At 38.2% G+C, this 18,127-nt stretch overlaps 1 protein-coding gene across 1 annotated transcript in view; it reads right to left on the bottom strand.

The window, feature by feature from the left end:
* CNTN1 (contactin 1) overlaps positions 1-18,127 on the bottom strand; it is a 259,393-nt gene that overhangs the window by 36,212 nt on the left and 205,054 nt on the right. Inside the window, exons 15-18 of the mRNA XM_069802195.1 lie at positions 14,736-14,856; positions 9,885-10,043; positions 6,446-6,595; positions 2,858-2,928 (exon numbers count right to left, since the gene is read on the bottom strand). Of these exons, the coding sequence (XP_069658296.1) occupies positions 2,858-2,928; positions 6,446-6,595; positions 9,885-10,043; positions 14,736-14,856 (501 nt within the window). The remainder of the gene's footprint in view (positions 1-2,857; positions 2,929-6,445; positions 6,596-9,884; positions 10,044-14,735; positions 14,857-18,127) is intronic.

Genomic DNA, 18,127 nt, shown 5'->3' with positions numbered 1-18,127 from the left:
CGTTCAATAGCTCGTCTTCTGAATCTACCATTGTATGTAGCTGCTTAAAATAAACCAGAATCATATCTCATATGCCAAAGTAAGCGGCCTGGATGCAGCCCTAGTCTCAGAATGGTTTTCAGCCAGAGCAAACTTTAGAAAGCCAGGACTGGCATTTAAAAATTATATTCTGGAAAGTCTTAAAATAAAACATTGCAAGCAGCTTGCCCTCCAATGGCTGCACATAATAAGTAGATATAAGTAGCTGAATAGTTTGTAGTATCCACTAAAAACTTTGAAAAACAAAATGGAAGATGAAAAAACACATGGGGAAAAATGAGGAAGAATGGGCATGCCACTCCTAGCTCTCTTTCTCAGTTCTTCTTTCAAAACAAGACTCAGAAGAGCTTTGATTGCATCTCTGGCTGTCTCATTCAACCTGGGCTTATGAATCATAACAAAAGCTGAAAGGGGGTTGGCAGCAACATGTGAACCTGCCATACATTTTGTTCTTCTCTTCTTAATTAAGGACTATTTTGAGTAGTGTATGCAAATGTCAGCACATTTTGGGGAATCAATATACACCTTTATCTTAGCCTTACAGATAGATATATTGTTGTCTGTCAGACAGGCTCTGTAAATCTAATGCCTCTACTCAAAAACACTTGCTAGCCATAGTAGTGGAAGATTCTTGGGAAGTAAATATTTGAAACAATGCTTAATTTGTCTGACTAAATGAGCTACTCATTACAGAACAGATGTAAAAAGCATGGCATTAGGTAAGAGAAATAATTGGATTATAAATCTACTTGGGCATATAGGAAAGACTGAAATGATCTTGTACTTCAGATCTTGGATTAGTCACTATTCTCCTGGTTATAATTTTCTTTTTTTAATTTGATCACAGCTGAGTTTTCACTGTATTGAAAATGCCACAAGTATGGCTCTTTACATGCAATGCAAGAAGTAGCTCTGTAGTTTGTTAAAGTTTTTATAAGACAGCACTTGTGAAGAAATAACAAAATAATCTAGGTCTTGTGCAACTGTCCATTGCATGTGTTCTTATTTGACTTTTGCTTTTCAAAAATAAATAAAGATCAGAATCAAACCCATTAGGATACATCTAATTCCTAACCTATTGTTAGTGGAATGAAGAAATAACCTTTTCAATATATTTTAACAGAAGTGTAGTTCTTCCTTTTTCAGAAACTTAGAAATTTTTTCTTTAGGTAAATTCATTGCTAAAATACTTAGGAAGACTGAGTAAATATTTTGAATTGAATTAAAACCAAACCAAAACAGGAAAGCCCAAATGTGTTAGCCCAAACACATGGCTGACTATTTCTGTGTCATACTTCAGAACTTTTCCAAAGAGGTATGATCAACCTTAAGTACAAAAAGAAAGAAATATGCGTATGAATTAAAATTTGTACATTCATAAGGAGGATCCCTATACAACAATGACAAAGTTGCTGTTGGAATTATGTCATCTTTATATCACTTCCCACAAGAAAAAGCAGTCTTCATAGAGGTAAATAAGCTGCTACATCTGATACAAACTATTCCCCAAAAGACAAAAATGGTGTAATGTGCCTTATGTGCCTCATAGCTATATGAAGGTGAACAGAGAGGTCATTAGCAAGATAGACTTGGTAATTTTTTCAAGCATAACATTTAATCACCTTTCTTTGCCAGAGGTAATGCTTCTGTAACTCTGTTTTTGCTGGATACTGATAGGCTCTGACATGACTCAGATAGGCTTTTTTTGCTTTATTTCTCCTCCCTAGCTTTCCCAAATACCCTTCAGAAGACTTCAACTCTCTCTTCCATGTAACTTTTGCCTACACAACAGCTTTGCTTATAAATTCTTATGCTCTCTTGTTCTGGGGTTTGCTTTCTTCCTATCTTCCTCTCTTTTCCCTTCTTCCCTGTTTTCAGAAGCATTTTTTTCCCCACAGTATAGGTAAATTTTAAAAACCATTGCTTCAATACCAGAACGAAGAGAGCATTTATAAATATAGCTATATATACAAGACTTTTTAAAGACAAAATATCATGAACTGAATACCTACAGTACATGAGAGAGATTAAATTTTAAAAAGACTGTGCTTACTGAAAAGCTTCTTTGATAACGCTGTAATTTTTTTAACTTTTCATTGCATTATTTTTGTGATTAAAATTTTATCTCTGTCCCTTTCTCCGTTCTTTATTTTGCTTAATACATAATCATTAAAGAAAAATTAATGGCTTGGAGGAAAAGAGCAACAATATCAGTACGTGGATCTCAATGAACGGCTAAATTGTGGCATGAGGCAACATTGTTTTGTATTACCAGTCACACTACCAAAAAATAAAACTTATAAAATGTCAATACACAAGAATTTCCTTAAAACTCCAGTTAATAATTATGACAGGCTAGTTTATAGAATGGCAATGTATTTTCTTTTTTTTTTATAGCCTGTAAATCTGTGCACAGCACACTGAAGTCATAATTAAGCTGTTATACTTTTAGTTGTAGTAATCCCAGTGCTATTCAGATTGTAACAGAAAAAGGCTCAAAGAAAGATACAATATGCAGAATTTTCAAATGCAGTTACATCAATGACTTATCATAGTCAGTATGTGTTTCAATCTCTTTGAAACATACTCCGAGAATGTTTTAGATCATATCTTAGAAACGTCCAATACAAAACCATCTAAAATATTGTCTTCCTCATTCCTTTTTACATATTTTTATGAGAAAAGTCTGAAAACCTGAATATACTGTGTACAAATCCTGCTCTCACAGGAGCCAGTGACAAACCATCCACGGGTTTCAGGAGGAGGAGATCAGACACAAGGAAGTAAAGGTTTCGTGCCATGTCGGTGCAATACCTACCATCCATGTTATTGTCAGCTCTCGATTGCTCCCCCCGCCTCCTCCGACATCAGAAGGAGCCACATTAGGAGCTAGAAAAATAGAAGAGACAAGAAAAATGACTACGAAGTATGCAGTCAGTAAAAATATCACTATTTACTTTTTCTTTTACCAGCAGGGCCAATGAGCACACGTGGCACACACAATTAAAATAATGATAGTCTGTAATAGCTGTGAGAGTCTGTGGTCTTGCCAAGACTAATGTATAGCTACTGCTGCAGGAACCATGCCAGTTCTAACTATAGCTAGCAATCATTCTTCTTTTCAACCATATTCTCTACAAATATTTAATTGAATATTCAGAAACGGAACACTCCTCATAGGTCTTAAGAAAAGCACTGTGTGTTGTGCTTGTGCTTCCTCAGACGTTGACATGCCAAAGGCTCAAGCACCCAGGACTTGCACATGTATTTACCTTAACAGACTGTGGTTAGTTCCATCACTTCAAGATATTTACTCACAATGTGTACTGTTAAACCCATGGATATATATTTGAAGCATTGGCATCCTAATCCTATTCTAGATTAGTGGCGCATGTCTTCTTGATTGGCATGTTCAGAATGGGTAGATGTTCAGAAGCAAAGCTGGCATAGCACTTACTTATTGTATTTTACACTGATATTGTGTGTGATGAAATAAAAACTGTTGAGCTATCATCAGTGCACAGCTGACTGGTAAAGCAGGATACCCTGAAGGACTCTATTACAAATCAGTCCTGTATTCTCATTTCTGTAAGACTCTTTGCACTAAGTGTGAGGATTCTATTGCTATCCCTCTACGGTGTTTGTGTATTTATTTGCTGTCACTCAATACTAAGGACACACAAAGTACCACTGAAAACTTAGGCAATGATGGCCTATCTATAGTGCGTTAAACATGCCCCAGGTGACCATGCATTAACTACATGTCATATCTACATGAACATGTTCTTTGTGTTAAGAATTCTTGTACGATCAGGCATTTTCTCCACTAATCAGTGAATGTCACAAGATAGTAAGGGGATAATTCCTAAGTGCTCTCCTACTAATTAAGATGTTTGCTGAGGCCTTCTCTGAGGGTCAGCTGAGGAGAAATACAAAGCAGATAAGAATTAATGTTTCCAGAAAGGATAAAAATATATAGCAATAAATTTGAAATTGAAATCAGCATGAAATTCAGTGCATGACTGGTGTTATTTATTTCAGGCCTTCCAGAAAACAAATTAGTGGAGAGTGAGACTAAACACACATATCATGACAATTCGAGAGGAAGCTTGACTTATTACTTGACCTTGTTATTACTGAAATACACAGTAGTCACACTATCTATTATAAGCATATAACTTCAGTGCTAAGTTAGAAGCAGAGGTTTGCTAGAATGCTTAAGTAGTCAAAGAAGATACAGAGGCTGCCAGAGAAAAGAAAAAAGACTGTCTAATGTCTTACAAATCACCCTTTTCAAAAGAAACTCTCTCCTCTCAACCATTAAACCCAGGTTTCTCTCTCCATTAAGACCAGGCTACTAATTCAAACAGCTGTACTTAGACAATTACTCTAATGCATCCAGAAGCTAAAATACATAAAAGCAGACTTTGATCCACTGAATTTCAAGAAATCACTGTGAAATGTGTTATTGATGAAGGAAGCAGATTTCATTAAAAAGAAAAATCATAGCACACATTCTTAGCATGCTAATAAAGATGTTACTGAAATTAGTTATCTACAAGAAGAGACACTGAAAAAGCCACTGATAACCTGTGAGTTTAACAGATATTATTTTTCACCCATACAGTACAACAAAGATGCAGCACTGTTTGTTGCTGTTTAACACAGAAAAAATGTTAAAAATAACTACAATGTGTGGATATGGGTTGTTGTTTGTGCAATAAAATACTTACCTTCTTCAGATTTACATGAAAATGCACATGCAGTACTGGTTCTGTAGTACCCTGGAAGTTGACAGTGCAACCCAAATCGTATTGCTGCTGCTCATAACAAATTCCAGCTCCTGGCAGGAAATGTACTTGGGCACAGAAGTTCATCTGCAAACTGTTACTGATTTATACCCTATTTTGGCACTGCAAGAAGTGCTGATTGATGCCTAGGAAGCCTACATAAACATTTTGCTTTTTTTTCCCCCAAAATGTCTTGCAGTCTGCCAGAGATGACAATGGTGTTGTGCATGGGGAATCAGACAACAGCCAAAACAGACTACCCCTTGCAAAAGCATTGCATCCTGCTACAAAACTGAAGGGTATGCCATTTTTTGGAGGCTACAACAAACACCACAAACATGGCACACTGCAAACTGCAGGATACTATCACTATTCCACCTGTGAGCATTATCTCCCCTCCCTTTCTGTCTCTTTTCTGACATTTAAAAAATGTCTATTGTGCACAAGGCACTCCAAGAAGTGTGTGTAGATTTCTCATTTAGATTCCTGGGTGTTCAAATACAGCTGTTAAGTCATAAAATAGATGATGCTAATAGTCAATTTTATACGTGGCAATTTCCTTTTACTTTAGTATTGAAGTTCTCTGGCTTTTCCTTCCCTGTAAAGATTAATTTAACCAATCTGTATTTCCTTTCTCCTTAAGCAACAAAATTTTTAATGGACCAAATGTGAGTCTTTTTTAATAAATGTTTTGAAATTTGCAATGCAAATACATTTTATTTTGAAAATACTATCTAATCAAAGCAATAACCTAGCAGGTGTAATTGCAAAAATTAACGTTTACACTTTGATTTTTCATTTTTAGTGGGACAACAATTGTAAATATATCTAGGTTGCACATGGGTGCTAATATGTGTTAAGGAGGATATACCGGTATATAGAGGCTTTGTGTGACACAGTCTTTTTGCTCCTAGAGCACTGCTGTTATCTCCTTTGTACAGTCAAACCAGAATGTATTATCTTGAATAATAACATCTAATTCCTCATTTTGGAGAATTAATTTTAAAAAGGATGTGCCTGAGCCTAAAGGATATCCTTAAATATGCTCTGAGATTTTAACACTGAGCAATTAGACTGATAAGGGCGTATGTTGTGTCGGATAATGTCACATCTTTGACGTGGAATAAGAAGACACAAGACCAAACCTTCAATCACAGAAAAATGGCATTATCCAGTATACCACACATCCTGCCATGTATTCTTTAGTTAGAATACAAACTAAATAGCAAATGGACTTTTTTCTTGTTAAACACATGCATGTTTTTTTCTAAATCCTGTACCCTGGTCCCAAGCATGTGCATGCATTCATACACAAACAACCTGACTGATAGATACAGTAGGGGATCTCTGAAAGATACAGTATGATTCTGTTTCAGCAATGGAGGCAAATTTGCCATTTTTATCACCATGTTTCCTTCCTGTCTGCTTTGATGCTATCACACCTGGACAGTCTGGTATTTGGTTACTGAAATCTACAGTAGTATGGCTGAAAAGATATTCTCCAGACTTGCTCTTACAAAGTGTTTTTTTTCAAATAAAAACCAAAATTACAAAATTAATAAAAATGTGAAAATGAAGAAGCACATTAAAAAACTTGATATTTTCTGTTTACGTACGAGCGCCTTCAGTTCTAATTCTCTGTGACGGCATACTAGGTTCTCCTGTCCCCAAAGTGTTTGTTGCTATTATCCGGAACTCATATTCCATCCATGGAATTAAATCAATCACTGTTGCAGATTCCATGTTTCCTTCAATATCTGATGGTTCTAAAATAAATAAGAAATTGCTTTAGAAAACAGCATTTTTACAATAAGGTCAGCCAACAACATGGTTGATTTCGGCAAAACTACCACTATTCTGCAACCACATGTACCCAACTGAAGGAAACTTCTTGTACATTAGGAATACCACAATTTACAGGGAGTACTCATGCAGCGACTGGGAATTTGGAAACTATGACACTATCTTGGATAAACCCTTATAGAGTTGTAAGTTTTAGCTGGGCGTGAACAAGCAAAAGAAGTACATGCAGTTATGAGGTATCCTTACTAATTACATATTGTAGTTGTAGAATTTCATTTTGCCTACAGACAAATGCAATGAGAAATCTGGAATGCCAAAACAGTAAAATAAAAATTCATGATATAGACAAGGGCTAGAAATGTGCAAATGCAGGGTTCGATCAATTGATAAAGAGTGGTTTATAAAATGTGGTCATATTTTGGTGCACCTTATTAGTGAGCATGTTACAACTTGCTATCTAGTTCTGATCCCACAAGGGTAAGTGTTCTTGTAAGTCCTGTGAAAAGACTTATTACTGTCATAAGGATGAGCTTCTTTACCATAAACAAAATGCGTAACTCGTGACTGTCTGTCTACAATTCACAGACAACAGGGGTTGTTTCTACAGCTGTCTGCAGTTATAGAAAGAGGATTTTCATTTATTGCGTGGGCCAAGAGTTGTTTGTCAGGTTAGAATCTTGGGTTCAAGGGAGATGAGAAATGAGATATTCTGCACTGGAAAGGCAGCTGGTTTGGAATTAAAATAAGAATGCAATGGCTGCAAAAAAACCAGGCACGGCTGTGTAAGCACTGGATGGTGACACAACTTTCCTCTACCTAATGATCATTAAATTTTTCATTCTAAAGTGAGGCCCTGAAAGAGAAAGAAAAAACACTTTCCATTTTCCTTCTACCTACCCATCACCCTCCCTCAACCTCAATCAAAGTATTTTTCTGTCCAGTCAATGGAGCCACTGCAAACCTCCTATGGTATGCAAGCCATGATACAAATTTGGCATTCCTTTTCCTGGGCTAGTTTCAATCTCTTCATAATGAATCTTACTGTGCCAGAAATTCCCAGAATAATTATCAATACTCAACATGATGAGAATCTGATCCCTTTAACTGGAAAGAGCAACATAAATATAAACAGCTTATTACATAACCCATTCATACACATCTCCATACTGTGAAGCAGAACATGCTTCTTTCATAAAACACACTTGATATTATGCAACCTGAGATGAATGATTTGGTTTGGGAAGAACGGTAGTAGCAATAACAAGAACAGTATTCCAAAGTGCCATGCCAAAGTATTTTTTTTTTTCCACACATTGAAAACTAGCAGCATTAAATAATAGTCTAAACACTGATGAGAGATCAATTTGGACTGTTCATCATGCTTCTTTCATATGAAAGTGAACACCAAACCAAACTGGGAGGCGCCCAGAAATTAAGTAAAAGCCTGCAGTGGTGCCACTGATGGTTACTATGGTGAACTATTTTTTGAGGGAATCATGTATTAATCAAAATTACTCAGTGTGGTCCAAATGAAAAAGCAATGATTTTTAAAACACTGGAATAGTTTATTTCAACTTTTCAGAAATGAACATCTTCCTGCTAGCTTCTTAAAAAAGGAAATCAACAATCTAGATTCCTCCTTGTCCCAATCAAGATGTTAATCCCACTCAATGTGCTACAGGGTAAGACTCAAAGTCTGACTGCATGTCTCAATGACTATCATTAATTCTGTGAAGCAGAAGAACTTCAGAGATGCAGAGAGTCCATCCCATCATGCCCGCAACACTGCAAATTGGGAATCTTCCTGAGAAGTGAGACAGATGGGTTCAAGTGTCTGCTCTGAACCAGACAGAGTAAAGATCTGCATCCAGCACTTTTATGTCCTACACATTTACTAGTTCCAGTAACACGCGGCACAAAAGGAAGTAGTATCAGAGCTGCCACCCGCTGTTTATAAATTCTTCCTATTCTTCCTATAACATTGTTTCTTCCCAATTCCTTTTTTCTTAATTAAAAAGAAAAAAAATGAATAGGAAATAAAATATAATTTATCCTGAAAAAAGCAGAGACTGGTCTAAAAGTATCCTCCCTCCTGCATATATTGTTACTGAAGCAAATTATCAGTTATTTGAACAGCTCTTATTTCTACATTAATTATTTTTTTAAAGTTCAAAGACAGTTATTCTACAGAAACTATTAAAGAAGACACAAGAGATGGGAAGGGACTGCAGAACCTTCTAGTTTTATTTTCCAAGCTACTTTAACATAAGTCATATACTAGTGCTGCCTGTTGGAGGTAATTATATACAATAGAGCTACATATACTACATATTCTAGAACAGAAATATGATTTAAGGCAGCATGCCTAGTATTTTTAACTTTTTACTCTAAAAACATAACAGATTTTCAGGTCAATATGTCAAAGTATTTCTTAGACATCTAACTCTGTAGTTTCAAAGGACAACTTAAATGAAAGACAATAGCTGAAACTATTATAACTCTTAGTATTTAGAAATGCTGAGTATGTGATGCCCTAATTCCACAGAAAAGCACTTAAGTTGTAATTTATTACTGTGGCATAATGAATTGTATCGATAGGACAATTCTGTATAGCTCATGGCAATGCTATCCTTCATAAACCATTCAAAGATACTAGTAGTCTAAAAATATTTTCATCATTTATGCATTTATGTTAAATCTTGCAAAGAAATATACGTTAGTGTGCAATGTTCAGGTAGGTGCCTCCTTAACTGCAATTATGTGGCACAATGATGACATCCAGTGGTTAGAAGGATAATCTTAGCCATGTTTTCTCTAGGGGTGCCAGTTTTAACACAACTGGAACTTAGTCTGCTCCTAGGAAAAATCAGACATTTTTAACCAACTTTCTGCATAACAAATACGGAAATGAAGACGCCCATCTGTCATCCAAATTAACCTGTAAATAAATTTTTATGATTCTAGTAGCTAATGTGGTATGTTTCAAGCAACAAGGAAAGAGGCAAAAACCAGGTAAAAACTCTGGCCTGTTCTTTTCTGTATTTCTTGATATTCAGTTCAGGCCCTCCAAGTGCTGGGAAGAAACCTGTTGACAACACACTGACAGGACGGTACCTGCTCCCAAACCCTGTAGCAGACACTAACAGCATCCCTGGTTTCCTTTTATTGTGACTATTTTCTGATTAGCCAAGCTTTCAAGCAATCAAACACTTCAAAATGTATTGACTTTATTACTTCTGGCATTACTCTTACCTGTTTTGGCATCTTTCCACTCTTCAGATAGAAAGGTTTTTGACTGGATAGTGTATTTAGAAATAGGACTATGATTGTCTGTTCCACGACTCCAGGTAAGTGCTACAGCAGTGTCTCTAATTTCCTCTACTCTTATACCTCCGGGAGGGCCTGGAGGACCTGAGGAAAAAAATTGGTAGTTCAATTTACAAATTAAATATTCTGAAAATGAAAGTTCACTAACTTTCCTCCTTGTATTTATCAGATACAACGCTTTCGAGTCTCACTTTCTACTTAAGAACAGGTTGAAAATGGATATATAGATTTTAATACTCCACAGAGTGATTCAGAGGATAAGTGCTCTTGCATCTAACAACTACCAAATGAAACTTCCATGACTCCTGCATAAGTAGTAATACTGAGATTTTCTTAAGTGAAAAAATGATACTTTGAAACTGTTGCTGCTCTTTTTTTTAAACAACAGTGAACTGAGTCAGAAAAAATACATAGAATCTTCCTTCCTAAATTACACTTAAACATGACGTTACTGGTGGCCCACCTTTAATCTACACTTCTGCTTGTGCCACATTGGCCTTGACCACAATTTAAATGGAAAATCTTGTAACCTATATTGGAGAAAAATCATACCTTGAAAGACATTTCTATAGACCTCTTATGTTTCTCTTGGCCTTCATATTACCCCAATGTGGTAAACCCACTATCAGATTCAAACTTCCTACAGACTAATATAACTTGAGTGAAAGCAGAACTAGGCAATGTTTCTCTGCAGTTCAACAAAAGCCTTCCCACAACAAGAATTTCAAAAAAACATGTCAAAATGTGGAATCCGCTACACTCACTGAACTAAGAGCAGTCTTGCAAACTACATGGGTGAAATTGAACAACCTCTGTGCACCAGAATAACCCCACAAAGACCACCACCAAGGAACAGAAGCACTAGCTGTCAAAGTGAAAAAATTTTTCACGAAACAGCCATTCAACATCTGCCCTTTCGGTCTTGATCATCACAGGACATATAAAATTATTTCTAAAGAGTATTTTCTTTTTCTTCGAAAGACAGATACTTGCAAAGATTAATTTCAAAATTCATAGCTCTAGTGAATATAAAAAGTCATGAACTAAATACAGATGTTGGCTTGATGACACATTAGTATGCTCCTGACACCCAGCTAAATCATTACAGGTAAAAGTTGCTTGTCCTAAACTAGTTCACAGTCTCACCTCCATGCTTTTGAAGTATTAAATGGTTTCTGCTCAAACCAACTATTTAAAATAGCTATGTTAAAATAACAGCAATTATTCTCAATCCATATTTGGCTTTGAGTTTGTTAGTTGTACTTCAGATCTGAAGAGATAGGCCTCTGCTCCCAAAACTTGCCTGTTTTTTCCAGGTATATTGCTAAACCTAGTAAATGGTATTGTACCTCTCCACCAAACCCCACCCGATTTATTTCTGAACAATAATAACAGACAAAAACGGCTGAAGTGAATACTTGCATTTTTCTAAATGCATTTTTTAAATTTTAAAAATTTTCTTTTAATTACTACTACTCCCACACCTCTACTTTGTGTGGGTAACTTTTTATTGTTGCTGTACTGTGCCTTGGTCCCCAGAAGAGAGGCCAAAACGTGCAGATCAACAGGCACGGGTGACTTTTTTCATAGACTAGAAAACTAAGACGAGAATGATGCAGGCACATACATATGTGAGTACAGGAATCTTCATCTGTAAAAGACACCACAATGTTCAGTAAGCTGTGCTAAAACCCCTCAAACTTACAGCAATTCTGTAACCCAGAGCTTAGTACCTACTTACAAACTTGGCCTATAGGTATTTTCAGATCATTCTTTTCATATTGACTCTTCTGGTTTTGTTATTATGCTTCTGTTTTCTATGATACACAATTATGTGATATATGTTAACTGTTGTGTAAAAACAGAGACAATGCATTAGACCTATTGAGAAGTATTTTCTGATTCCACATTCGGAGCTAATAATATGTCAACATGATTCAGGTAATTATCCAACAATCTGATTGAACAAGGCACAGAGCATATTAAAAAAAACCAACAAGAAATAACAGGATATATGTCTCTGCAGTATTTACAGAGAAACCACAGAAAACCAAAACAAAAACAACTCAGCAAAAAGAACGGAACGAGATTTCTACATCAGATCTAAACACACAGTGTGCCAAATGTACCTTCAGCTCTTGAGCTCTTTATTTTCTCCATAAATCTGAGCAAGAGGAATCAAATGAAATTAACTGAATCAAACAAATATACTACTGTATATTGTTGTTCCTTGGTTTCAATTAATTTATCCTTCTAATGAGCAAGCAATTCCATTCCTGACCCCAAAAGTATTCAAATTTAGACTGGTTCCTTAAAGAATATATATGCCATTGTTTAAAAAGAAATAAGCAGGACCACTCTACACAACCTATGGGGCTCTGGCCTATGACTTTGACGATCTAATTCCTGATTGTTTCTTCTCCTAAGATCCAAAAATAGTTCCCGTTTAGTATCCTTGGAAAAAAGTACATCAGTTGACTACTGGATTGCTCCTAACCAACTTCTATTAAAGTGGCATTGAAAACTAATCTACTAATTAGCTGTCCTCGGACCTCCCTTTCAAGGTAAGGACTAAATACATCACTGCATGTGAAACAGCCTATTAGTCTTCAGAGAGGATGCACAAAGTAGAAGCTGTGGCTAAGAGCTGATTTTTGAGATGGGGGTTGTTTGTCAACTCTCCACCCTGGTAATGTGCATATCTGCTAGCCCAGCTCTAAGGACTGGGGTACGTAAGGCCTGAGAGACCCCTTCTCCTGCAGGACCGTTCACTTCAGAAGCCCTCAAGCCGGGAGGTATGGAAAGGTTCCTCAGTCCCAAGACCCTTCTTTCTTTCCTTCCTTCTTTAGGAGATCTCTCTTGCAGCTTCTCACCTCACCATCAAAGTTTCTGAAGATGGCACCTGTCGGGAAACTCCAAGGGCCAGCTGCTCCCTCAGGAGAGCTGAGCCGGGACCCACGAGTAACCCCCGGGCCGGCAGCTCCTTCAGCAACGGGGCGCAGTCCCGCGGGGTCCGAACACGGCGGGCAGAGCCGCGTACCGATACGGCAGTCCTGGGTACCGCAGGCGAGGAATCTGGTGACAAACCACCGCGTATATCCGAGGAGCCCGTCCAGGAGAGAAGCTACCTACAGCGTAGGGCAGGGCTGGAGGCCGGCATGCCGGCAACACAGCTCCGGTCAGGGCTGAAGGTCCGCGGCTGAGCTGAGCGGGGCTCCGGGGCCGATGGGCAGTTGCAGGGTGGGTGTCCCAGTGAGGCTGGTCGGGCCATTAAGGCCCGCTGGTCTTCGTTCTACTAATGTCAGTAGCGAGTCTCCTGAACACGACGGACATTCTAATGCTCTGAGGTCACACAGGACAATCCATACGGAGCGTTGAAGTGTTTTGTGCACAGGCAAAATATCTTCGTGTGCCTGCATGAACAGCAGCTATCCTTTACTGCTTCATTGATGAGATGCTCTGGAACCTGGCTCTGCGTTTTCATACCATGCTGTTGCCTCTTCCCACCAAGGCAGTGAAACTATAATGTCACCTTTGTCATAGTTAATCAGATATTTAACCTTGCCCATGTAAGATGCTGAGTCTTCCACTGCCAACAACGGCAGTGAGAAATTACTCAGCACTAGAGCAGAACTGTGTTCATCGTCTTAAAACCCAAACATTGAGCATAAAATGAATGCTAATTTCTTCCACAACATAACCTCAGAGCAATGATTCTAATTATAATTACCGAGTTGGAAGGAGAATCAGAAGCTTGATAAGGCACCTTGTCTCTCTTTATTTTTAAAAGGAATTTCGTGCATAATAGTAAGGCACATGAACAGACCCTTCTCTTTTTCTTTGCAGATGTATTCTGCAGTTTCACCACTTATCATATTTGCTTTGACGTTTCATCCAAAAGTGATGACATTCACTGGTTGTTAATACCCAGCAAAAATTAAACACAGAAATATTCAAGTCCACAACATCCTCAGATGACAGAAATTCAGAATCAAGGCACAAGCTATACTTCAGCTGCTATACAGCTCTATAGTATAACTGGAACGTGGGGCAAAACATGACAGCAATGCGGCTCCAAGTACAAATTATGTCTGCTTTGAATTGTCAGCCTTACAGAGCACTAGCACTTCAGAATGTGTTATACCTGGAAGCACGAAAACAGAGTAAAATGCCCAAAGGACATGAATTAACTCACGCTATTGAAACCATGCATTGTAACAGATCTTGTAGGATACATACCGTATGAGCAAGCAGTGTTTTGAGACCAAAGTAACACTTAACAGACATGGATCAGTTAACAATGGAGTGATAACCTTAACCCCAAATGTCCTGGTTTCTGTCATTTGAAAACTAGGAATCCTTTTAATGTAGGCCTGGTATTGTACACAATGATTTAACTCATAAACTTTATGAGAAAACAGAAGTGGCTTCTTAAAAATGTTATACAATGGATACATTGAAATGATACTTAAAATCTATTTTTAATAATGAACACAAAATTAAACTGTCTAAAAATTACTTTAACATAAGGAAAATACCCATAATAAAAAAAAATATTTATTGCTTTCCAGGAAAACACACGCTTAGTTAGACCTCTAAATGTCTGGAGTAGAATCAGTACCCTGAGTAGACTTTAAGGACTTGGCATGTTCATGCACTTCTCATTTTAATTTCTGTCATTTCTTGGTAAGAAATAACATATTCTGAACAACCAGAAACACTCTGCTTGTCTAGGTGAAAACCAGCCACATTTCTGTTTTACCTGGAGAACCTTACCTCTTACCACAAGGTCGGCTGAAGCTGAGGAGTTGTCCACAATCGTCTGAGCGGTGCACGTGTACCTCCCTGCGTGCCGCAGCTGAACGTTTTTAATGAGCAGCTCACCGTTGGATTTAATCTGTCACAAAAATAGCACTTAGTGAAGCTGGTAAACAGCCCTGTACACCCATGTGATACCTGTCTACACATCCCTCCCACCTGATATACAGCGGCTGCTGTTTCCAAAAAGCGAGCGCTTACTTCGAGAATGGATCACCCTCAAAGATACATCTGATTTACATGGCAGCTGCTGAAAAGCGTCCTGTGTTTCCTGAGGAGCTGCTGCTCTTTACTGGACATGAAAAAACAGCTGTCTTAGTAAATGGTTTTTTACAAGCCAACACCTCCCTTTTCCTTTTTGAAGCCTGTATCTGACCATTAAATTTAGTCGAGAATTTTTCCATGAACAGCAGTCAGATGATTTTTCTGCACCATTACTTGCTTTTTTACGCGAGTTTGTGTGATAACATGCCATGGAGTCCCGCTAACAGAGCGGGATGCTCTTTGGTTCTCCCTCTACAAGCCTAAAGCAGTCCCGACGTTTTTATCGCAGAGAGGCTACGATCCCAGCCGAAATAAAGACGCGCCAAAGAGACACTAAAATGCAGCGACCGCGAAGAAGCGATGGCGTTCAACACGCGTCACGGCTCCTTAGAGGAGACCTGCGCGGCGGTGTCGGTGATGGACAGGACGACGGCAGTAACTGTAACCGTAACCCCCGGGCCGGGCCCCCAGGGTGCCGGGCCGGCTCCAAGCCAGCGCGGACCAGGGTGGCCCCTTCTTTCGGCTCCCCGGGACGGGGTGCCCGCAGCGCGGTCTCAGCCTGGGGTGGCGAGCCCCCTGCCCCACTGGCCGTGCCACCCCCCCGCCGCCCCGGCTCAGCTCTCGCTGCTCCCTGGCAAACGGCGTCAGGACCTCCAGGGAAGCAACTGACTGTTGGGTGAGGCTCAGACCCTCATCATCATCCTCATCTTCACAGACCCTAATCCTTCCTCAACACTCTTCACCAATGCTAGACTACTGGGAAAATAGACAGCTACGGTTTCGGAGGGATAGGAGGTCCGCTATCTGCTGCTACCTGTGGTTGTACAGAGAGGCAAACTGAATAAAAACCCCCTGAGTAACTAGGTGTGCACCTGTACAACAAGGAGTAGAAGAGAGACCGCTACGTACACCACAGCTATTCTTAATGAAAAACACATTTTATGTTAAGATATTTACACGAATGTTTAAAAATAACACACTTAAAATAATTTTGCTTATCTATCCTGCGGTTTATTCCTGAAAAAAGATTATAAGGTTAAATCACGGGGTTATACATGTGTCAGTCTTAAAGGTATTCCAGAAAAAACCCAAATGTTCTCTCTAAAATATATCTGACTGCTCTCATGAAAGTCAGAATGTTACAAAATATTAACAGATGGATTTATACCACACTAGACCAAAAGGGGCAACATTCAGATTTCCTAACTCACTGCAGATTGTCCAGAAATGCAATTTTTTTTAAAAAAACCCAAACAAACACTGAGGTAACTCACTGCTATCCTGAAACATTCACATGCAGGAACAAAAGGAATTCAGATGCAAAATGGCATGTAAAAAAAATTTGCTGAATACTTAGGTGTAAGAACTAGTGTCATCATCACAGAAGGTTCTAGGGAACAGCAAAGACCTTCAATACAATCTCAATTATGAGCTGTCATTAGTGTCTCTGCATGAAGAAATGAAATAAAGCTATGTCATCCGGTTTATGTTTCCCAATCAAAAAGGGGGGGGGGGGTAAAGTTAAATCTTTTCCAAATGTTCTGAAACTGGAATGCCAGTTTAAAGTCTATATTTAGGGGAGATGAAAATAGCCAGATAATACTGTCCTTTTTCTTTCCAAACTCCAGTGAGGATTTTGGATGCCAGCTTCAAATTTCAGCACAAACTAAAATCTGTTAATACCAATTTTTTTGGTCCAACATAAGAATTCACATCTTTAAGAAATTACTGAGGTAAACTGTTGATTGGATAAAATGAGAATCAAGCACACATGAAAGAAACTGCTTAATTCTGGCTAGCAATACTTCAGCTGATTGCCTTACAGGGTCAGAGAGAAATGCAGGTTACCCTGTACCTTTTCAATTTTTGAGTGACACAAGTGCTATTAGCAATGATCAAACAGTTTAGTTGTATCAGTGAACCATCCAATATTCTTGATGTATTTCAGTCCATTTCTCTTTTAGGTATTACTAAACTATGTCCATATATATATATATATTTTCACACTTTTCACTCAAGACTAATATGACAGGGCTTTTAATTCAATTTGCCAAAGCGCATGCAGGATACAGAGATGAGGTGAGTCTGGGACAGCGGCATTTCTGTACAGGTTCCCCCCCCAGTTTATTCATGAGAAGTCCAGGGGGAAAATCTGGGGGGATTACTGTATAAGCGAACACTGGCTGCCTGCCTGCCTAATCACATTTAAGCCTTTTTTGTCTACAGTGGTCTAAGCAACACTGTCAATGGCTTTCAGGAAGAAAAATCAGTGGGAGTGTCAGTACTTCTATGGGAGCAGAGAGGGCGGCTACCTGCTTCTCTGCCCTCCAAAAAATTACAACAAAGAAGCTGCAGAAGTTCAAACTCCTTGAGTTTTCAGTTCCTGGTTTTTTTCCGTTTTGTTCGTACCAGTTTTGCTTTTAATAAAAAGGACAAACAGTTCTCTGTTTGAGTGCTGTGTATAAACCTCCAGTTTATTAACACTAAATGTCACCCTAGAAAGAACCATGCTGCCTGTGAATCTCAGATCATTGCTTGCAGTTTGATCTGCAAATAACCATAAGCAAAGGTTGGGCAAAGCAATAAGGTTTAGAAAAACTGCATAAACTCAGAATTCTCATAATCGTATTATTACTTCAATAACAAATTATTACAAATTCTTACTAGTCTTCGTACTCATTAATTCCTATGTTAGCACTTTAATTAAAACACTTTATTATATTTATTAATCATGCACCCATATACTTGCTCTAACATTAATTTCTCATACGGGAACTTGGTCTTAAAATCTAAATGATGAAAAACAGATGGGAAAATGTAACAATTTAAAAATCGACAACCCTTATATATGGTATTCTATCTTGCTGGTTCAGAAGCTCTCCTGGAGCAAGGTTTTATGCAGTTGGTGATGAAGCTTTCCATACCTCAGAAGAAGCCTCAGTTCTTGGTGGTAAAAGAAGAGCTTGCAAAGCAAATAAAGAGCATGGGCATCAGCAAATTTTGTCCACAAATTAGATATGAATGCACTGTATGTTTTCATTCAAAAACCTCAGCTCGGCTGAGTTTAAAAATGCCTTCCTTAACTC

Source organism: Haliaeetus albicilla, chromosome 14, assembly GCF_947461875.1.
Source record: "Haliaeetus albicilla chromosome 14, bHalAlb1.1, whole genome shotgun sequence".
NCBI classification, from domain to species: Eukaryota; Metazoa; Chordata; class Aves; order Accipitriformes; family Accipitridae; genus Haliaeetus; species Haliaeetus albicilla.
The sequence above is the reverse complement of the archived record's forward strand: the minus strand, read 5'-3'. Positions and strand labels throughout refer to the sequence as shown.